At 35.5% G+C, this 24,395-nt stretch overlaps 1 protein-coding gene across 1 annotated transcript in view; it reads left to right on the top strand.

Moving 5' to 3' along the window:
- Positions 1-24,395, top strand: part of LOC103599871 (UDP-glucuronosyltransferase 2C1-like) — a 40,271-nt gene that overhangs the window by 8,939 nt on the left and 6,937 nt on the right. Inside the window, 2 exon segments of the mRNA XM_008584051.1 lie at positions 2,010-2,158; positions 7,092-7,223. Of these exon segments, the coding sequence (XP_008582273.1) occupies positions 2,010-2,158; positions 7,092-7,223 (281 nt within the window).

The following is a 24,395-nucleotide window of genomic DNA, read 5'->3' as shown; positions in this document are numbered from 1 at the left end:
AGAAAGGGGAGGGGACACATCTGGGGGGGGGGGGGGAGAGGAAGATTTAACAACCTCAACTTTTTTTTTTTTTGAAGCTCTTACAACGAGAAAGGGGAGGGGACACATCTGGGGGGGGGGGGGGAGAGGAAGATTTAACAACCTCAACTTTTTTTTTTTTTGAAGCTCTTACAACGAGAAAGTGGAGGGGACACATCTGGGTGGGAGGGGGGAGAGGGAGGAGGGAGGGAGGCTTTGGTGATGGGACACAATAACTAACTACATTGTATATTGACAAAATAAAAATAAAAATAAAATAAGTAAGTTAGACTAGAAAAATAAAAAAAAATAAAATAAATAAAAATAAATATTCTGGTTAATTAAAAAAGCCAGCATGAAACACCCAATATTGAACGATTCTGTTTATATAAAATGCTCAGAATAGCAAATCCATAGAGACAGAAAGTAGATTAGTTTTTGTCAGGGGATCGGAAAAGAGAGAAACAGATAATGATTTTCCATCATAATAAAATGGGTGTAATAAAAAATGCCCTTTGGGGGGTAGTGATAATGTTCTAAATTTAAAAAGTGAATTAAAATTAAACAGTAGTGATGGTTGCTCAACTTTGTGAATACACTAAAAACTACTCAGTTGTGTACTTTATAAGGAAGGATCGTACAATATGTAAATTATATCTCAATAAAGTAGTTATAGAAAGGGTGGGGTAGTGATGTATCATACAAAGAGAATCAGATCACACCCATGGCTGACTTGAATAAGGCACTAAAATGGGATATGTACTGAATATGAATCTGGATTTTGGACATCATTGTCATTACCAGAATTAAACACATCAATTACTGAATTTTGCTTGCTTTTATACAGATACACTGTCCTGATCAGTTCATAATCTCTCATATTTCCTAACCAAAATGCTGGTTCATTTAAGACATAAGGAGAATATTCAGTGCTATGGTTTCCTCAGATCTATATCACTGAATACACATTTGAGAAGACACCAAGAATCTGGGTAAGATTCCTCACACCACAATAGAGAATTCAGAAATGACTACTCTGACGAAGCAAAGTGACCTTACTCAGAGTCACTAATTTGAGTTCTTATTCCATTCAAGTTCAATTGCTTGCCATGTCAGCAGAAAGATACCCCTTTCATAGTTTTTGTCCTTTAATATGTCAGACAGCAAATATTTTACCACCAAATTACTATGCAGTGCTATGTCTCACCAAAGTTGACAAAGCCCTGTGACATAGGAACTTTAATTTTGTGTGGTGAAGGAGTTAATCACTTTCAAACATTTATTAAAAGATTTCCACTCCTGGTAGGATATAGTTTTCTGTGGCAGCACATTCAAAAACACTAGAAAAAGATAGATAAATCACAAAAGCCTCTAGATAAAGGCATCAGAAGGCTTTTGCAGCAATAAGGATGAGATAAATTGGAATTGCAGAAGAGGAGGAGGCGCTCTGTTACAGTGAGTGGAGGATCACTGTCTGGGTTCCTGGCCGGGAGTATGAGCCCATTCTCAGCGCGGAGCTGGGCTCATGTGGGGTTCAAGCAGAAGACTGGACTGGCAGAGGGAAAGCAGTGGGCTTCTGACCTTGTTCTAGTCTTAAATCCTTGTCTGGGTATTCGTAATCTCAACAGAATGTACTCTTTTTTAAAAAATTTTATTTATTTATTTATTTTTATTTATTATTTTAAAAGATGACCAGTAAGGGGATCTTAACCCTTGACTTTGTGTTGTCAGCACCACGCTCACCCAGTGAGCTAACCGGCCATCCCTATATGGGATCCGAACCCGTGGCCTTGGTTTTATCAGCACCGCACTCTCCCTAGGGAGCCACGGGCTGGCCCAGAATGTACTCTTGAAAGGCCAGCTGATTTCAGATGGATTACACAGGCCGAATAGGGGTACTTTAAAGGTTTTCTTTGAAAATTAGATTGTAAAATATTTCTCATTTAATATATCAATTTATTTTCCCTCTATCATTCTTTATTTTTTTTCAGGAAGACCTACCACATTTTGTGAGATTATGGGAAAAGCAGAAATGTGGTTGATTCGAACTTACTGGGATTTTGAATTTCCTCGCCCTTATTTACCTAATTTTGAATTTGTTGGAGGACTTCACTGCAGGCCTGCAAAGCCCCTCCCTGAGGTAATTCATTGTGCTTATTTTTGCTTGTTTGAGTATTTTTCTCCTGCAATGATTTCTTCTTTATTTTTTATAACATTTGATCCTTAAACTGAAAAAAAAAAAAACAGAGAATTAATAGAGAAGAGCGGACATTACTGTCTGAAGTAATTATACTACCATAGATATATTGCAACCTTATCATGTCAGTCATTAGTGATGCTCCTCAAATATGCCAGATATTTTACAGGAACAAAATTTTTTGCCCCTGAGTTTGGTGGAGGCATGAAATATGTCTGGTCAATAAATATGAGCTGAAGTGGCATGCATCATTTCTGGGTCTAGCACTCAATTGCCAAGTCCAGTGCTCCAGAATTCTCTTTCCATTTGTCATATGAATTGAGTATGTTAGAGAGAGTAGCTGCTCTGTCAACCTGCATTTTACATCAATGAATATACATAGCAACTGCAGTGCAATAAATAGATGTATGATATGATAAAGAGATAAACTGTTCTTTTAAAACGCTGAGATTTTGAAATTACAAGTTATTTGGCATAACCCAATTTTATAAATATCCAATAAAGGAGAAATTTTACTTTGAGAATAGGTCGAGTAGATGTATGATGACCTAAAAACAAACAAAAAGCAGAAACACACACACAAAAACCCTGGAAGAAGTTTAGTAATGATAATGATAAACTGTTTGGTTGAACAAAGCAGAGAAATACACTGGAGAGATGTGAGGGGATAGGTTGTGAAGAAAAATGGGCGTCACTAAGTATTCTTTTCCTCAAATTTAAGGACAATGAAGAATAAGCGACTAATGTTTAAGCAGTAATATGGCAGAATTTTCCTTTTCATAAAGATCATCTGTTTGAATTGTTTGGAAGGAAGAAAGATTGAAGGCAAGAAAATGAGTGAGGATATGATTGCAGTAGTTCCTGCGAGAGATTATAGAGATCCAAACTGTGGTATGGTAGTGTTTTGAGTCAAAGTTAAGACGTTTAGGAAGTGTTTACAAAAAATGTAATTAGGACTTAGTTTTCTGCTGGAGGTGGAGATTAAGGGAAAGAGAAGTTAAAGAATAAATCCTGGCTTTTTGTCTCTCTGCGTGTGTCATTTATTTATTTACTTGTTTGTTTGTTTGTTTGTTTATACAGGCTCTTATACACACGAACATGATAAGAAAACATGCTAAAATTGGAAACTTTAAAAAAACAATAATGTTGTTTCGGAGTTAGCATATGTACCTTAATCCCTGTGCAGAGCTCTCTGGTAAATCAGCCTGGGTCATTTGGTTTGAATCAAGTGCGCATAGCTGTTTTTCCCTGGAGACAAAATCGTATCAATAATTGCGCAGCTATCTCAAAGTAATGAGACACATGTACACTTGAAAAGAAGAAGACTGTATTCGAGGCCTGCCCTTGGAACAGGTTCTTTTCTTCTTAAATGTTTTCCCCATCTATAGAAGAAGTAGAGTAAGAGCCACACTCACCCATGTATGTATGTGTGTTCTTACAACACCCAGCACAATGAAACCCTAGTGAGTGTGGCCCAGACAGGGATCTGGAGTAAAACTCAATTGGATTTTCATCTCCCCCTTCTAAGAAAGTAACAGGAAAAGGCTGGGGAGAGGAGCAAAAAACATGATATATGATGTCACTTTGATTTTGAATGCCAAAACAAGTTTGTGGAATTGTACGATTTATATGTTTCTCTTAGGTTTGTTTGGACCTCTAGTTCAGTGAATGTATTAAACAAACTTTCAATTTACCCCATATCATAATCAGTCCATAGCACAATCCACTCTTGATTTACTTATATTTTTACCTTATTCCTTTGTCCTCATTTCTTTTTCCATTCTTCTACCACCATTAGGCACCAGTAAAGTACACTTAATATTTAGCCACTCATTCAAATTTGCACATATTTATCTAGGTAACTATTGATCCTAAACAATATGTGTTATTGATTTGAGTTTTTTAATTATGTAAATGATATTATGCTATAATTTATAGTTTCTTATTTATTATGCAATACTATTTTTCATATTTATCCAAGTTTCTATTTGTAAATACAGTTCATTCACTCTGACTGTTGCAGGAATTTTGTTATATGTATCTACTACATTTGACTTATCTATTCCCCATAAAAAAAAAAATTAGGTGTCTCCATCTCTATCCTACTACAAAGAATATTGTGAAGAAAAATTTCAAACATGTTCCTTTATAGATCAGTGTATGCATTTGAAATATATACCTAATATTGGGATTATAAGGTCACAGTACAAGTTTTCTGTAATCTACAATGTCTAGGTGTCAGTCCTTATCTTAGCCATTGCAAATATCTTCTCCCATACTGTCATACATCTTTTACTGTTACCTCTGATTTCCCTTTTTAAACATAAAGTACCAAAGTTGATATAATCAAATCTATATTTTATTACCTTATGTTTTGTGCTCTTCAAAGTACTATTGAAAATCTTTTTTATCTTCAAAGTTATAAAGACATTCACCTGTGTTTTCTTCTGAAAAATGCTTAATACCTTTATTTTACTTTAACACGCATGCATTTAATACACATATTTTATATTGATGTATGGTGTGAGGTAAGGACCCGTGTCCCTTTTTGTCTAAGTAGTAAATATACTTTTATTAGCACTTCCTAATAAATAACCCAATCAGTATGAGTTGTTCTCACCGATTGTCTCAGTGACTTATGATATCACCTTCATCATACCGCGAGCTTTTACATACTCATGGTTCTCTTTCTGAGCTCACTGCTTTGTTCAATATTTCGCTTTGTCTGTTAGGAAGTCAGTGGCATTCATTTCGTATTATACATTATTACCTGGTTGAAGTAGTTCCCAGTATTTCCCTTTCTCTTTCAAAGTTTATTAATTACTTATGAAAAATTTTCTTCCATATACATTTGAAAATTTTCCAAAGTTCTCAAGAAAAATATACTGCAATTGCAAACTAATTTAAAGTGATTGATATCCATGTTAAGTCAATCCATCTATGAACAATGTGATGGTTACTTTTATTTGTCAACTTGCCTGGGCCACAACGCTCAGATATAAGGCCAAATATTATACTGAATATTTCTGTAAGGGTGTTTTTAGATGAGATTAACATTTAAATCAGTTGACTTTAAGAAGATTTCTCTCCATGTGTAGATCTCATTTAATCAGTTGAAGGCCTAATTAGAAAAAAGACTGACCTTTTCCAAGCAACAGGAATTTCTTCCAGCAGACGACCTTCAGACTTGAACTGTAACACCAGCTCTTTTCTGGTCTCTAATCTTACAGCCCAGCCTGTAGGTTTTGGGAATGCTTGCCTCCATTTCACATGAGCATATTCCTTAAAATCTCTCTTTTTTTCTCCGTACACACACACACAAATGCGGACACTCATCTTATTAATTCTGTCTCTCTATTTGGGTCTTCTTTTATGTAATTTACTAGAATTTAAAAGTTTTAAAGTACATGTATCTGTACTCTTAGTTTATAGTTTTAGTTGCTACAATGAATGCTGACCTATTTTTTTTTTTAAGCTTTCAATACAGGTTGATTATTGCTGTTATGAAAGAAATATTATGGATTTTTTGTAATGCTTATATTTGGGCCAACTTGGTGAAATATTTTATTATTTCTAATAGTTTCCATATTAGTTATTTAAATTTTTCCAATATTTTTGTAAATCTACATGGACATTTTATATCTATCCCTTTCAATTTTCACACATTTTTTATTGTCTTTTTAGGTAAACTTAGTTTGATAGTACTTAGAGGGACGGTGGAATTAATTCTTCTTACTTAAATATGATTAAATATGCCATTTTTACTTGAATGTAAAGCTATATTTTTAATAATTTCACTGTCATCTCTAGAGTATGCATAATAGATGTTTCTGTGTTATGTATTTGGTAAGGAATTTATATAGCTACCTTGTTTCTAAATGTGAATGTGAAAGCTTATATAAGGTACAAATGCAACCAAAAAAATAAAATTTTAGTTTATGAAACAAAAAATGTAATATACCACTAGTATGTCAATATACTAGGTGAGTCTGGAGAAAATTATGTTAAGTAAAGTAAGACCAACAAGGAAAGAGAAATACCTCACGTTATTGCTCATAACTGGGTGCTAAGAACAAATGAATGAAAGGAAGGAAGGATGGAACGAAGGAAGGAAGGAAGTTAGGATGGAAGGAAGGAAGGGAGAAAGAAAAAAGACGACAACAATGTGTTGAACTTTCAGAAGGAGAGAACAAACCTAAGGATACTAGAGATGCGGGAAGGGAGGGAGGGGGTTTGGTAAGTGATCGGTCAGGTAAACTGTGTACAAAAAATTACAGTTTGTAATAATGAATATGTTAATGATAAAAATTGAAAATTAAAAAAATAAAAGTTAGTCTTCATTAAAGAATGAGAAAGAAAAAAAAAAGTTGGTGATAATATTAGCATCCAAGGCCAAGTAGAGAATACCCAATATGGTCATTCTCTTTATAGTAAATAAGCTTAACTTGGAAATTTGGCTCTCCTACCTACTGCTGAATTGCCTTGGACCAACTATGTGACATCCGTGGGATAGATTTCTCATCTGAAAATGTATACGTATCTCTTAAGCTCATTATATGTAAGGAGTTCAGCTGATGCTAGGAGATAACAAGTAGTCAATAATTTTTAAATACAGACATACATATAGACTCCTCAAAAACATTTAGAACATGCTAGAAGACAACTCTAACTTTGATCGTTTTTAATTGGCCTAATAAACAATGATTTCAGGTCATATTTCAATCTCTACCATGGTTGAACATATATAAGGACAAAGCTGATCTAATAATTCCAACACATTGAGAATCTCGTGGGGCTGTTTTATTTTAGTGGAACTAAGCTTTCGTATTAAAAGACTGATTTTTTTTTCTTTCTTTCTTTTTTTTTTTTTTTACAGGAATTGGAAGAGTTTGTCCAGAGCTCTGGAAAAGATGGAGTCGTGGTATTTACTCTGGGGTCAATGGTCCAAAATCTCACAGAAGAAAAGGCTAACATGATTGCATCAGCCCTTGCCCTGATTCCACAGAAGGTCAGATAATATTATTTTCTGAGGAACAGCTAACAAAAAATCCAAGGAAGTATCCTAAAAATGTAGGAAAAGTTATTGGTAATGTTAGTGCTTAAAATGTAAAGAAAAAAAGCATTAACTATCAAATAACAAATGCTGCTTAGGGTGTGGATAGAAGGGAATGCTCCTACAGTGTTGGTGCTACTGTACATTAGTACAATCACGATGGAAAACAGTATGGAGGTTTTAATAACAAATGCTGCTTAGGGTGTGGATAGAAGGGAATGCTCCTACAGTGTTGGTGCTACTGTACATTAGTACAATCACGATGGAAAACAGTATGGAGGTTTTAATAACAAATGCTGCTTAGGGTGTGGATAGAAGGGAATGCTCCTACAGTGTTGGTGCTACTGTACATTAGTACAATCACGATGGAAAACAGTATGGAGGTTTTAATAACAAATGCTGCTTAGGGTGTGGATAGAAGGGAATGCTCCTACAGTGTTGGTGCTACTGTACATTAGTACAATCACGATGGAAAACAGTATGGAGGTTTTTTCACTTATCTTAAACAATCTGTTAGACTTCTTCCTGGTTTAAACCTCCATACTGTTTTCCATCGTGATTGTACTAATGTACAGTAGCACCAACACTGTAGGAGCATTCCCTTCTATCCACACCCTAAGCAGCATTTGTTATTCTCCATCTTTTTGATTATAGCCAGTCTAACTGGGGTGAGATGATATCTCAATGTGCTTTTAATTTGCATTTCAATGATGATTAGTGATGTTGAGCACTTTTTTCATGTACATGTTGGCCATTTGTATGTTTTCCTTAGAAAAATGTCTATTCATCACCTTTGCCCATTTTTTAACTGGGTTATTTGGGGACTTTTACACAAATGTGTAATTGCATGAGTTCCTTGTATATTATGGATAATAATCCCTTGTCAAATGTATGGTTTGCAAAATTTTTCTCCTACTCTGTAGGTTGGCATTTCACTCTGTGGATTGTTTCCTTTGCTGTTCAGATAATTTTTAGTTTCATATAGTCCTATTTGTTTATTTTTTCTTGTGTTGCTTGTGATTTGGGGCTCTTGTTCATAAAGTCTGTGCACAGATCTAGTTCCAGAAGAGTTTCCCCTATTTTTTTTCTTTAGTAGTTTTATGCTTTCAGGTATTAATATTTAAGTCTTTAATCCATTATGAGTTGATTTTGTTATAAGGTGAGAGGTGCATGTCTAATTTCATTCTTCTGCATATGAAATTATTTTCAAAGCACCACTTATTGAAGAGGTTGTCCTTTCCCCAATTTATGTTTTTGTTGCTTTTGTCAAATACCAGAAGGCTGTAAGACTGAGGGGTGATTTCTGGGTTCTCTGTTCTGCTCCACTTGTCCGAGTGTCTGTTTTTATGCCAGTTTTGGTTAGTCTAGCTTTCTAGTATAATTTGAAGTCAGGTAGTGTTATGCCTCTGGCTTTACTTTTTTTGCTCAGAATTGCTTTGGCTATTAGGGGTCTTTTGTTGCTCCATATGAATTTTATGATTGTTTTTCCCATATCTATGAAGAATGTCATTGGTATTTTGATGGGGATTGCATTGAATCTGTAGATCACTATGGGTAGAATGGATATTTTCACAATGTTAATTCTTCCAATCCAAAAACATGGAATATCTTTCCATCATTTTGTGTCTTCTTTAATTTCTTTCAGTAGTGGTTTGTGATTCTCATTATAGAGATCTTACATATCCTTGTTTAATTGATTCCTATGCATTTTATTTCATTGGTGACTGTTGTAAATGGGCCTACTTTCCTGATTTCTGTTTCTGCTAACTACTGTAGAATATAAATGTAAGTGATTTGGGTCATTTATTTGTATCCTGCCACATTATTAAAATTATTAACTGGTTCCAGGAGTTTTTTGATAGAGTTTTTAGGTTTTTCTATAAATATAGTGTCATGTCATTTACAAATAGGGACGGTTTGATTTCATCATTTCCAATCTGGATACCCTTTATTTCTTTCTCTTGCCCGATTGTTCTGGTTAGTACTTCCATTACTATGTTAAATAGAAGTCTTGGGAGTGGGCACCCTTGCCTTGTTCCAGTTCTTAAAAGAAAAGCCTTCAGTTTTTCCTCATTCAGGATGATACTGGCAATGGGCTTGACAGAACTGACGTTTACTGTGTGGAGATACTTACATTCTAATCCTCATTTGCTGAGTCTTTATCATGAAGGTACTTTGAATTTTGTGAAATGCTTTTTGTGCATCTATTGAAATAATTACATGTTTTTTGTCCTTGATTTTGTTGATGTGATGTATCCTGTAGAATGTTCCATGTGCTGATGAAAAGAATGTATAATCTGTAGTTGTTGGGTGAAATATTATGTATATATCCGGAAGGTCCAGTTGGTCTAAGGTATAGTCTAAATCCTGTGTTTCTTTGTTGATGTGTTGTCTGGAAGATCTGTCCCATACTGTGAGGGGTGTTCAGGTCACCCACTATTAACACAGTAGAGTCTATTTCTTTCTTTAGGTCTAACAGTGTTTGCTTTATATATATATGGGCGCTCCAGTATTGGGTACATACGTACTTATTATGGTTATATCTTCTAGCTGGATAGATCCCTTTATCATTTTATAATGACCATCTTTGTACCTGTTTATGGTTTTTGACTTAAAGTGTCTTTTATCCAATATAAAAATAACTACTCCTGTTTTGGGTTTCCATTTACATGGTATATCTTTTCCCATCCCTTCACTTTTAATCTGTGTGTGTCTTTACAGGTGAGCTGAGTCTCTTGAAGACAGCACATACTCAGGTCGAGACTTTAATCTAACTGGTCAGTCTGTGTCTTTTGAATGGGGAGTTTAATCCATTCACATTTAGGGAAATTGGCAGGTATTATTTAACTCCTGTTATTTAATTTCTTTTTGTTTAGATGTTTTAAATTTATTTTGTTCATTACCACACCTTTCTTTCTCTTCTTCAATGTTAGCTGGAAATTTAAGGTGGCATAATTTAGCCTCATTCTCTTTCTCAATTGTTTTTTTTTTTAATTTTATTTTATTTTGTCAATATACAATGTTTCTGATTATTGTGGCCCATTATCAAAACCTCCCTTGCAGCTCCCTCTCCCCTTCCCTCCCAACAACCTCATATCTGTTCACTTGTCCTATCAACTTCAAGGAATTGTGATTGTTGTGTCTTCTTCCCTTTCCCACAGTTTATTTGTGTGTTTATTTATTTATTTTTAGCTCCCACAAATAAGTGAGAACATGTGATATTTCTCTTTCTCTGCCTGAGTGGTTTCGCTTAATATAATTCTTTCTAGGTCCATCCATGTTGTTGCAAATGGCAGTATTTCATTCTTTTTTATTGCTGAGCAGTGTTCCATTGTGTAGATATACCACATTTTCCATATCCACTCATCTGATGATGGACATTTGGACTGTTTCCAACTCTTAACTATTGTAAATAGTGCTTCAATGAACATTGGAGAACAGGTATAGATTTGACTTGATGATTTCCATTCCCTGGGTATTTTCCCAGTAGTGGGATAGCTGGGTCATATGGTAGATCTGTCTGCAACTGTTTGAGGATCCTCCATACCATTTTCCATAGAGGCATTTTCATTTTAACAGCAGGTTTTACTCTTTCTTTTGCATCCATGACAGTGATCATTATTCAGATTCCAGCTGAAAGACTCCCTTTAGAATTTCTTGCGGGGCTAGTTGTGTGCTGGCAAACTACCCCAATTTCGGTTTCTCTTGGGAATATACTATTTCTCCCTTGTATCAGAAGGGAAACATTGCTGGTTATAGAATTCTTGGCAGACAATTTTTTTCTTATGGTATTTAGATTATATCATCCCACTGTCTTCTTCCCTGTAGGTTTTCAGTTGAGAAGTCTGCTGTTAGTCTGATGGAGGTTCCCTTATAGGTGAATTGACACTTTTCTCTTGCTGCTATTAGAATTCACTCTTTGTCTTTGAGCTTTGTCAGTTTTACTATAGTTTGTCTTGGAGAGGATCTTTTTGGATTTAATCTATCTGGGTACCTTTAAGCTTCCTGGAACTGAATGTCTTCATCTCTCCCTACACCTGGGTAATTTTCTGTTACTATTTCTTCAGATAGGTTTTCAATGCCTTTTCCTTCTTCCTCCCCTTCTGGAATACCCATGATTTGGATGTTAGAGCATTTGAGATTGTCTGCTAGCTCCCTAAGATTTTCTTCATTATTTTTATTTTTATTTTTTCCCGTTTTTGTCTGCCTGGGTTATTTCAAAAAGACTGTCTTTGATATCTAAAATTCTTTATTCTGCCTGCTCTAGCCTGCTCCTCAAGCTGTCTGTTGTGTTTTTTATTTCATTGAGTGAATCTTTTATTTCCAAGAGTCTGTTGCATTCTTTGTAAAGGTATTAAATCTCTTTATACATTTCCTCCTTTATAATCTGGATACTTTTTCTTGTTTCATTGTGTTCTCTAATTGAGTCTTCACCTATCTCTTTGAGTTTTCTTAAGATTATTTCTTGGAATACCTTTTCAGATATTTCAATCATTCCCTGTTCTGTAGGATCTGTTGTTTGAGCTTTACTGTACTCCTTCAGTCGTGTCATATCTTCTTGTTTCTTTGTAGTTCTAGTATTTTTTCATTGATGATTTGGTCATATGGTAGAGAACTTCCTGCTTCTATTACTCTGTTCTTCTCCTATTTCTTCTATATCTTCTTTATGAAGGTAAAGATTTCCTCCTCTGTTTGTAGGCATTGCCTGTGAATCCTCTTATATTGATGTAGTTGAGTGTGCAGTAGATTACCAGTAGAGTGGCCATGGCTGCTACTGTGATGTTGAGCCATGCTTGAAGTGACAGTAGCTGTGGCAGTGTACATGTACCCCACCTTGGCTCCACCAGGTTGGAGTCTTGGTCCCCAAAGGCACGTGGGCTTGTCTTACCCCAGTGCCTATCAAGGCTCTAGGCAGCTCCCTCCAGTGCTGGAGACTGTATCTCTGCTGGTGCATGGGGTTGGCTCACCTCAGCGCCTGCTGGCACTTGTGGGCAGCTCCCTCCTGAGCTGAAGACACTCTATATTTAGTTTTAATTGACCTTTTTGTGCCAGGACCTGACTGAGCCTGTAATTAACAGCTTGTATTCCTGAGGTATTTCCTAAATAATGGTTATTTTATTTATTCATTCATTCATTTTTAAAATACATTTTTCATTATACACATTTATGGTTACAGTGTGTTCTTTAATGTATGCATATATTGCACGATGGTCCATTCATAGTAGTCACTATGTCTATCATCTAAATATTTGTAATTTCTTTGTGGTTATAACATTCAAGGTCCCCTTTTCTGGCTATCTTGGAATATACAATACAATATTAGCTATGGTCATCCTAGATAACTAGAACTATTCTTCATATATAACTGTAACTTTGTTATTTTGTATTGGTCTACCAACCTTTCCCTCTTGCCCCCACTCCTTCTCTGGCTCTGCTAACCACTAGTCTATTCTCTATTTCTTTTTTGTTGTTGTTAATTTATTTTTCTTAATTGACTTATGATAATTGTATACATTTATGAAGTTATTAAGTACATTCATGCTGTGTAGGGCATTTAGTCTATCCTTCACTTCAAATATTTTTCACATCTCTGTGTTGGGAACATTCAGCATCCTGTAAACTAGCTACTCAAGTTACACAGTCCTTTGTTTACTGCAGTCTCTGCATATTGCCATAGAACTCTAGATCATATTCTTCCTCTCCCTGTACAATTTTGTAGCCATTGTCCACCCTCTCCCCACCCCCCCCTTTCTTCTCCCCTTACTACTTTCTTGTAACCACTATTCTACTCTCTACTTTAATGAGATCAACTTTTTTAGCTTCCCCATATGAGTGAGATCATGTGGTATTTCTTTCTCTGTGCCTGGATTATTTCACTTAAAATAGTTTTCTCCAATCTTATCTATGTTGTTGTCAAGGGCAGAATTTCATTCTTTCTTATGGCTGAATAGTACTCTATTGTGTGTACATACCATATTTTCTTTATCTACTCATACATTGAATGACATTTAGATTGGTTACATTTCTTTGCTGACGTGAATAGGCCTCAGTAAACAGGAGTGCAGGTACAGCTTTGACTTGTTGATTTCCATTCCTTTGGATATATACCCAGTAGTAAGATTGGTGAATCTTATGGCAGTTTTATCTGGAGTTGTTTGAGAAATCTTCATAGTCTTTTCCATAATACCTGTACTAATTTACATTCCTATCAACAATGTATAAGAGTTCCCATTTTTCCACATCTTTGTCAGCATTTTTTTTTTCTACCTTTTAGGTAATAGCAATTCTAACTGGGGTGCGGTATCTCACTGTGGTTTTCATTTGCATTTATCATATGATTAGTGATGCGTAGCAGTTTTTCATATATTTGTTATCCATTTGTATTTCTTCTTTGAAACATGTGTATTCAGTTCCTGATCTATTTCAATGAAGTAAAAATTATTACTTATACAGTAAAAATTTTGTGAAATTTACAATTTCATACAATATCATTTTTTGCTAACACAAAAGGTTAGTTTATAACTGAGTGGTGTTTTTCATAAACTACCAGGGACAATTTTTCTTTCTACCTTTAGTTAAATAGACAATTACATATAATTTTATGTTTGAAATGCTATTGATAATGCTTGTATTCAGAACAGAATGTCTTTCAAAAACTATTTGTGGAAGCAGCACCCTTTTGTATTAGTCTGTTTTTGTTGCTTATAACAAAATACATGGAACTGGATAATTTGTAAAAAATGAAATTTGTAGCTCACAGTTTCAGAGGCTGGGAAGTCTCTGACATGTGGTGAGGGTTTTGGTGGTAGTGACAATGACACAGGGTATCACACTGTGAAAATTGTGGAGCAGAGAGAGACTAACCTCCTTTTTCATTCTCTTTTTAAAGCCCTCCAAGCCATACCAAGACCACCATTTTTAATCCACTTACTATGGTATGGTCCTACAATCTAATCACCCTTTCAATTACCATAAAAGGATTTTTCAACCTATTAACACTGTCACAGTGGGGGTCAAGTTTTGGGGAGACACTCAATCCAAGGCACTGTTTTGATAGTTCTTTCAATTCCATAGAAAATTGTATTATTGTTATTTTTTATATAGAATGTACATGTTTGTGTAGTACCCATAGTGTATTGTTTCCATACCTGCATATATTGTAGCTAGCATATTTATCACCTAAAGCTCTTCTGTGGTGATAAAATTCAAGATCTTTTCTAGCTATCTTGAAATACATAATACAATATTATTAGTTGCCATTACCCTTGAACACCAAAACTTATCCTTCTTTTTCTCACTGTAAATTTGTACCATAGACCAACCCCTTTTCAATCCACACTCCCTTCCTGAGCTTCAGGTAACCACTATTCTACTTTCTACTTCTATGAGAAACCCTTTTTTAGATTCCACATGTGAATGAGATAATGCAGTATTTGTATTTCTGTGCCTAGCTTTCTTCAGTTAACATAATGGTCTCTCGGTTTATGCATGTTGCCACAAATAGCAGTCATTTTTTTTTTATGGCTGAAAAATATTTCATTGTCTGCATACACCATAATTTTTTTATCCATTCATCCATTGAAGGACATTTAGAAATTCCGTGTATTAGACATTGTGAGTGGTGATACAGTGGGCATGGGATTGCAGTTATCTCTTCAACTAACTGATTTTATTTTATTTGCATATATAATCAGTACTGAGATTGTTAGAGCATAAGGTAATTCTATTTTTTTGTTTTGTTTTTTGCGGAACTTCCATACTGTTGCCCATAAACATTTTACACCCCCACCAATACTGTTTAAGTTTTCCCCATTCTCTGCATCCTTACCAACTTTTGTTACTTTTAGTCTTTTGGTTAATAATCCCTCTACCTGGGGTGAGGTGAGGGGGCATTGTGGCTTTGAATCCCAATTTCCTAATGATTAGTGATTTTCAGCATTTTTTCATATGTCCGTACCACAATGTTTTGTTTATTGGAACTTTATAGCATATTTTGTGGTCAGGTAATGAGATGGCTTCAGCTTTGTTCTTTCTTTTTTATCTTTAGTTCTTTTTTTCAAATTCTTTTTTTATTGAAATGCAATTGATTGTACATACCAGTGTTAAGGGAAATACACCAGACACAGAAAGAGAAATACTTAATATCCTTACTCATAAGTGAGAATTAAAAAATGAGCAAGTAAATTTAAAAGTAAGAACAAAACTTACAATCATCACAACAACTTGTTGAACTTTCAAAAAAAGAGAACAGAACTGAGGCCACCAGATGTGGGAAAGGTGGAGGTGGAGAGGGGCCAGCAATAGATCGGTAAAAGGCCACAAAATATGATTACATTGATAATGCTGAACATAGCAATTATCCTGATTTGAGCATCACATAATGCACCCATTTAAATATTTAATCTAAAAAGAATCTTCATAAAAAGATTGAATTTTCAATTGTTTTAAAACACAATTATTAGAGATGACTTCAAGAAAGATGGTGGAATAGGAAACCCCAAGAATCCAGTTTTCCATGTAATAATTGCACTGGAAAAAATTATATAAGGTAGGTATTTTGAAACTCTGGTATCTATTTGAATGCTTGCAAACTCCAGGGGAAAGCCTGGCTGTTATATTATAAAGAATTTCAGTCAATTTCAGCCTTTAGTACAGAAGTGGCTACAAATTCTCCTTTACTCAGCACCATGGCAGGAAACATGTCTGCATCCTTCCTGTGATTTGGCGGATCAAGGTTAGGTAATAGAACAGAATCTTTCAAATATTGGGGCCTGTTTCCATATTTCTGACTACTACCTTTGATCACCCAGGTGTAGGCAGGGAGGCTGGCCACAGTGGTGTCAACCCCCATCAGCTGAAGTGGCTTCCAGGAGATTTTTAAAAAACACAATTATTTTCCTTTTTTTCCCCTCTTTTTGGGAGTCAGACATTAAACAATTAGGACATTCAAAATCAACCATGTGTGTATGCAATTTAGAAAGTCATACATGTGCCCAGGGAAAGGTACATGCTCAAAAAAACACCTGAGAAAATGTCAAGTTTTTGCTTCAGGCTGATCCTAGAATATACACCTTGCAACAAGTAAAAAGACAAACCCTCAGGAAAAAGGGCCATCTGATTCCAAGGTTAGTACATTATAAGAATCAATGTGTAGTCTTCAACAAGTATCACAAAGCACAAAAGAAATATGAAAGTATGGCCCATTCAAAGAAACAAAATGACAGAAACGATCTCAGAGGAAGCTCAGACTTTGGAATTAACACACAAAGACTTTTAAAAAATTGTCTTAAAAATGCCCTCAAAACTAGGGGGTATATTGACAAAGACAAAAAAATAAGATATGGACAAAATGAGAATATAAATAAGAAGAAATAAATTATAAATGGGAAACAAAAGGAAATTCTGGAGCTGAACAGTAAAATAGATGAAATTAAAAATTTACTGGTGGGCTCAAAAGTACATAGTAGGAAGTCAAAGAGATTATTGGCAATGAATAAAGAAATTATTGAGAAAAGGGAAGAAAAAAGATTAAAGAAAAGTGAACAGAGCCCAAGGGACTTGTGAGATACTATCAAATGGAACAACATATGGGAATACTAGAAAATGAAGAAATAAAGAAAAGGGCACAGAGACTACTTGAAGAAATAATGGCTGAAAATGTTCAAAATTTTATAAAGGACATGATTCTATAAATCAAAGAAGTTCTATAAACTCAAAATAGGATAAACTTAGAGATCCATACCAATACACATTATACTTAAGCTGTTGAAAGTCAAAGAAAATGAGAATCTTGAAAGCAGCAAGGGAGAAGTGGCTCATCATACATGCCCCAAATCAGTTGCATTTATGTACCCCAATAACGAACTAACGGAAAGAGAAATTAAAAATGTAAGCCCATTTACAATTGTCACCAAAAATATAATAAAATACCTAGGGATCAATTTAACCAAGGAGGTGAAAGACCTCTACAATGAGAACTACAATCCACTTCTAAAAGAAATTAAAGAAGACACAAAATGATGAAAAAATATTTCATGCTCTTGGATCAGAAGAATTAACATTGGGAAAACGTCTATACTACCCAAAGTGATCTACAGATTCAATGCAATCCCCATCAAAAAACCAATGACATTCTTCACAGAAATGGAAAAAAAAAAAAAAAAACAATCTTACTTTTCATATGGAACAACAAAGACCCCAAATAGCCAAAGCAATCCTCAGCAAAAAAATAAAGCTGGAGGCATACCTCTGCCTGACTTCAAATTATACTACAAAGCTATTGTAACCTAAACAACATGGTTATGGTATAAAAATAGACATTCAAACTGGTGAAGTAGAATTGAGACCCCCCAATATCACACCTCTAGATTACAGCCATCTGAATTTGGACAAAAGCAACAAAAATCTACATTGGGGAAAAAACTGCCTCTTCAACAAGTGGTGCTGGGAAAGCTGGATGTCCATATGCAGAAGAATGAAACTAGATATGCATCTCTCACCATACACTAAAATCAATCCAAGATGGATTAAAGACTTCAGTATAAGAACCGAAACTGTCTAATTACTAAGGGAAAATATAGGTGAAACACTTTAGCAACTTGGTCTGGGCACAGGCTTTATGAACACGAGTCTGGAACCACAAGCAGCAGAAGAAAATATAACAAATGGGAATATATCAAACTAAAAAGCTTCTGCACAGCAAAAGAAACAATGAACAGAGTGAAATAACAGCCTACAGAGAGGGAGAAAATGTTTGCTAACTGTACATCTGACAATGGATTAATATACAGAATATACATAGAACTCAAGTAATTGTACAGAAAAGAAATCAAATAACCCAATTAAAATATGGGCACAAGAGCTCAATAGGTATTTCTCAAAGGAAGACATACAAATGGCCAACAGGTACGTGAACAAATGCTCACCGTCACTAGTAATCAGGAAATGCAAATTAAAACTACATTGAGATACCACCTCACCCCAGTTAGACTGGCTATAATCAAAAAGACTGAATAACAAATGCCGGCAAGGTTGTGGAGAGAAGGGAACACTCCTACAGTGTTGGTGGGACTGTAACTTAGAACAACCACTATGGAAAACAGTATGGAGATTTCTCAAACAACTACAGATGGATCTTCCATATAATTCAGCAATCCCACTTCTGAGTATAAATCTAGAAGAATGGAAATTATCATGTCAAAGCGATACCTGCATTCTTACATTTATTGCACTGTTGTTTCCAATAGCCAAGACATGGAACCAACCTAAATGTTCATCAATAGATGACTGGATAAGGACACTGTAGTATATATGGACATGGACTACTATTCTGCCATTAAAAAAATAAAAATGAGATTTGCATTAGCAACAACATAGATGAATCTGGAGAAACTTATGTTGAGTGAATTAATCAAAGCACAGAGGGATAAATACCACATGTACTCACTCATAAGTGGGAGCTAAGAGAGAAAGAAGGAAGAAAAGAAAGACCACAGTAGTGTATTGGTCTTGCTGAGGGAGAGAACATTCCTTGAGCTACAAAGTGGAGTGTTGGGGGCAGGGAGAGGAAGAGGGAGGGAAGTTGGGATAATTGGGTGGGGGACATGGGGTAGAAAGGAATTTCTGGTAATGGGCATGCTGCCAGTTTTAATCTGGCCCTCACATCATGCCATGAGGGGTGACAATCAGCTTTGTATCTCATGAATATTCTTAAGAAAATAAATTTAAAAAACAACTAAAAATTAGATGCTCATCATATAAAAGTGACCCTTGACAAGATTATCGATTGATGTCACATCAGAAACCTTGGAGGCTAAAAGGCAGTGAGCAGATATATTCAAAACGCTGAAAAGAAAATGTCAGTGGGGAATTCTGTATTCAGCAAAACAGCCCTTCAAAAATGAGAATGAAATTAAGACGTTTCCAGATAAACAAAAGCTGAGGGAGTCCATTACCACCAGACCTACTCTGTAAAACATATAAAAGGAAATGTTTCAGGTTGAATTTAAAGGCTGCTAGAAAGTGACTGGAACCCAAATAAAAAAATGACCCACAATAAAGATAAATATATGAACACTGATAAAAGTAAATACTATTGTTCTTTTACTTAGAATTCCACATCTTACTTTTCTCAATGTTTTACAAGACAGGTGCATTAAAAAATTATCACTCTATGATATTTGGCAAACAATATGTAAAGATTTAATTTGTGACATCGATAACAGAAAGAGGAGTTAGAACTGTATAGGAGAAGAGTTCCTGTATGCTGTTGAAGTTAACAACTAATGGTCAAAGAAGAAATCACAGGGGCAATTAGAAAATATTTTAAAATAAGTGAAAGATAACTTTCACAAAATTATGTGAGAATTCTGTTGTTCAGAGGGAAATCTATTGTTGTAAATGCGTATACTGAAAAAGAAAAATGATCTCAAATATATCATCTAATTTTATACATTAAGAAAAAGAAGTACACACTGAACTCAAAGTTAGCAGAAGGAAGCAATTAAAGAAGATTAGACTAAAGATAATCAAAACAGAATAGAAAAACAATAGAGAAATTCAGTGAAAGCAAAACCAGTTATTCAAAAAGGTCAAGAACATTGAGAATATCTTTAGCTATATTGACAAAAGGAAAAAAAAAGAATAACTGAAATCAGAGATGAATCTGGAGGTATTCCTTCTGACTTTACAGAAATAAAAAGGTTATAAGAGAATATTATGAATAATTATGCAACAACAAATCAAGCAATAGAAAAATTCCTTAAAGCGTACAAATTACTTAAACTGATTCAAGAAAAAAATACAATTTTGACAGAAATTAGTAATAAAAATCTACCAAAAAAGAACTCCTCGACCGTAAAATTTCACTGGTGAATTCAATCGAAGCACTTAAAGAATTGACAGTAATCCTTTGCAATGTCTTTCAAAAAAATTCAAGAGGAGGCATCACCTCATAAAATGATTTCATGAGACCAGATTTACCCTAACCACAAGCCAATTATGTCACACCCTAAAAAATTAAAGACCAATGAATATGGATTAATAAAAACCATCTCCTGATGAAAGACATGATTTCTCGGATTGAAAATAAACATTGATTACTGATTAGAATAAAGAATAAATCTATACTTAGAAAAAAGTAAAGAACCCCCTCAACAAAGTATTGCCAAATGAGATCCAGCAGCATATTTAAAGGATTATTCACCATGACAATGATTTATCCAAGAAATGCAAAGATAACTTAACATGATAAATTCAATTAATGTAATATACCACATTAATTGAACAAAAAATAAAATGTATGATCATTTCAAATTAAAAAGAAAAAAAAAATGACAAGATTCAACAATTCAGAAAGCAGTTCCAATAAGAGCAACTCAAAGAATAAAATACTTAGGAATAAATCTGATGAAGGAGGTTAAATATTTATATACTGAAATCTACAAAACATTATTGCTCTAAGAAAGTAAAGATGACCTAAATAAATGGAAAGTCATCCTCTGTTCATGGATAGGAAGACAACATTGCTAATATTACTGACCCCAATCTGGCTGCCTGCTGCCAAAACAGAAACAAATCACTCTAAAGTCAAATGTTGGTGACATAGAAGGCAGCTATATTTCAGGTCTGAAGAGACATCAAGTCCTCATGATTGAATTTGTGTTCGTACAGAAAAGGTTGAATTGAGTGCCCTAATGCCTTGTGTCCTTCTGTCTCTCCCGCCTTTCTACCATATGAGGATTCTGTGAGACAATGCCACCACTAGAACAGGTCCTCACCAGACTTCAAATCTTCTGACACCTTAATCTTGGATTTCCTAGTCTCCAGAACTGCGAAAAATAGGTTTTTACTACTCATAAATTACCAAGTCTAAAGTATTCTGTTATAGCACTAGGAAAAGACTGAGACAACGATCGGTTGATTTTCAAAGACTTTCGATAGAAAAGGAATCTCTTTTTAAAAATCGGTCTTAGGAAAAACTAGATATCCACATGCAGAAGAATGAATTGGACCCATACTGAATAGGGGGAAAAGCAAAACAAAACAAAACCCTCTTTTTCTCTATTCCCACAACACAGAACTTCTGGCCACCAAATACGTGGGTGTTTTTCTCCACTACAATTCAGTTCGATTCTCTACAGACACTGACCGTAGTACAACAATTTAACTCAATTGTAATACTATCTACCTGACAATAGCATGTTTACACAGATTAAGGGCTTACTCCCCAAAGACTGCCCTCCAATTAAGAAGCCAATTGCAAATAGTAGGTAAACAGGTTACCCACAACTTACAACTTACTTGGCTACAAATTGCAATCCCTCAGGGTCAATAGTTTGCTAGACCAACTCTCAGACCTTTTCCCAATGTTGGGTTTGAGCAATATTCAGTATCATTCATTCAGTCTGCCTGACCCATTTTGCTAAAGCCTTATTATCTTTCCAGGATGATTCCCATTTTTTGCTTTCCCCTTGGAAGAGAACTTTTTCAAATCTGTCTATTCCAGTCAATAAATCTTTTCCTCTGACTGCTGCTTCTCACTAAAATCAAGTTCAGCCTGTTGCAGAATACCTAGACTGGCACTTATATCTCCTAAGGCCCTTTTCTCTCTTATGGGCCAGTGCTATGGATTGAGTATGTCCTCCAAGCTTTCACGACTAGAAACTTGATCCCCACTGTAGCAGCATTAAAAGGAAGGGAAAGTCTATTACAGTAATTGGAGGGTAGGGCCTTTGAGAAATGACTGGGTTATGGGATCATACACATCTACTGTATGATACCCACTGCTTTAATTCCCCCATCAACCCATTGTTTTTCTCCATTTCCATTTGTGGATAGCTTTCCATCCATAAAAACAAGCGTGATGTGTTTGTGAATTGTACACTGTGCTGAGTTGTACATGCTGTCATTATATTTAGTCCATTATTAGCACGGACCAAATGATTTGAAGGTCCAGTAGAAAACAGCAGAAAATTCCTTCCTGTATAGTATCCTTTGCAGTAGATGTAACCTGTAAAATATTCATTAAAATATACAAACACTTTCCTAGAGTTCTATTCAGTCATTATTAATTGGTCCAGTTCATGAGCATATGGTATGACCAGAATGCCTCTCAGAGCCTTTCTCAGGATATTAATATATTGTTGTATTGCCTTCATTGCAAAATCCACTTATCCATTATCCTATCTTCAGCTGCTATTTCCCTTTTCTTCAATTGTCATTGATTTTTATCCAAACATTTTACCTTTAAATGTAATGTTAGGTTTGGCCACTGTGCTGGCCCAATTGCTGGCAGTAATACTAGTGTAACCAGTGCCTCGCCCTTAGTTCACTTTCATTCATAGAGGGTAAGCTTACTTGGGAATAAAACTAATGGGCTATCCTGACCACTAGGGAGCACAATAGCATTTACTATGACCTCCAACTTTTCCAGCTGGGGTAAAGGCACAATCTACCCTATCAGGCTCATAGGAATTCCAACATATAGATTTAAAGGTATAGTGTCTGCCTTAGGAGTCATCCCTGGTTCTGGCACCCACAGTTGTGTGCCTGGTCCGGGGACCACTGCCTTAGGCAGAGATAAAAAAAGAATTGAGTTGATGTGGGGAAGAATTGTATAGTTGCATGAGCATTCTCTTGATTCCCTCTGTCCTTGATCTCTCAGAAGAGTGAAAGAATCTATAAGATGGGGACCCTCCCTTACCACCCCACACATTGAGTGTGAGCACACACTAAGTTGGGTTTGAGCAATATTCAGTATCATTCATTCAGTCTGCCTGACCCATTTTGCTAAAGCCTTATTATCTTTCCAGGATGATTCCCATTTTTTGCTTTCCCCTTGGAAGAGAACTTTTTCAAATCTGTCTATTCCAGTCAATAAATCTTTTCCTCTGACTGCTGCTTCTCACTAAAATCAAGTTCAGCCTGTTGCAGAATACCTAGACTGGCACTTATATCTCCTAAGGCCCTTTTCTCTCTTATGGGCCAGTGCTATGGATTGAGTATGTCCTCCAAGCTTTCACGACTAGAAACTTGATCCCCACTGTAGCAGCATTAAAAGGAAGGGAAAGTCTATTACAGTAATTGGAGGGTAGGGCCTTTGAGAAATGACTGGGTTATGGGATCATACACATCTACTGTATGATACCCACTGCTTTAATTCCCCCATCAACCCATTGTTTTTCTCCATTTCCATTTGTGGATAGCTTTCCATCCATAAAAACAAGCGTGATGTGTTTGTGAATTGTACACTGTGCTGAGTTGTACATGCTGTCATTATATTTAGTCCATTATTAGCACGGACCAAATGATTTGAAGGTCCAGTAGAAAACAGCAGAAAATTCCTTCCTGTATAGTATCCTTTGCAGTAGATGTAACCTGTAAAATATTCATTAAAATATACAAACACTTTCCTAGAGTTCTATTCAGTCATTATTAATTGGTCCAGTTCATGAGCATATGGTATGACCAGAATGCCTCTCAGAGCCTTTCTCAGGATATTAATATATTGTTGTATTGCCTTCATTGCAAAATCCACTTATCCATTATCCTATCTTCAGCTGCTATTTCCCTTTTCTTCAATTGTCATTGATTTTTATCCAAACATTTTACCTTTAAATGTAATGTTAGGTTTGGCCACTGTGCTGGCCCAATTGCTGGCAGTAATACTAGTGTAACCAGTGCCTCGCCCTTAGTTCACTTTCATTCATAGAGGGTAAGCTTACTTGGGAATAAAACTAATGGGCTATCCTGACCACTAGGGAGCACAATAGCATTTACTATGACCTCCAACTTTTCCAGCTGGGGTAAAGGCACAATCTACCCTATCAGGCTCATAGGAATTCCAACATATAGATTTAAAGGTATAGTGTCTGCCTTAGGAGTCATCCCTGGTTCTGGCACCCACAGTTGTGTGCCTGGTCCGGGGACCACTGCCTTAGGCAGAGATAAAAAAAGAATTGAGTTGATGTGGGGAAGAATTGTATAGTTGCATGAGCATTCTCTTGATTCCCTCTGTCCTTGATCTCTCAGAAGAGTGAAAGAATCTATAAGATGGGGACCCTCCCTTACCACCCCACACATTGAGTGTGAGCACACACTAAGGAAGGTGTGTAGGCCAGTCTTTTA

This window comes from Galeopterus variegatus, unplaced genomic scaffold (genome assembly GCF_000696425.1).
Source record: "Galeopterus variegatus unplaced genomic scaffold, G_variegatus-3.0.2 Scaffold3134, whole genome shotgun sequence".
NCBI classification, from domain to species: domain Eukaryota; kingdom Metazoa; phylum Chordata; class Mammalia; order Dermoptera; family Cynocephalidae; genus Galeopterus; species Galeopterus variegatus.
This window is presented reverse-complemented; position numbering and strand designations above follow the sequence as displayed.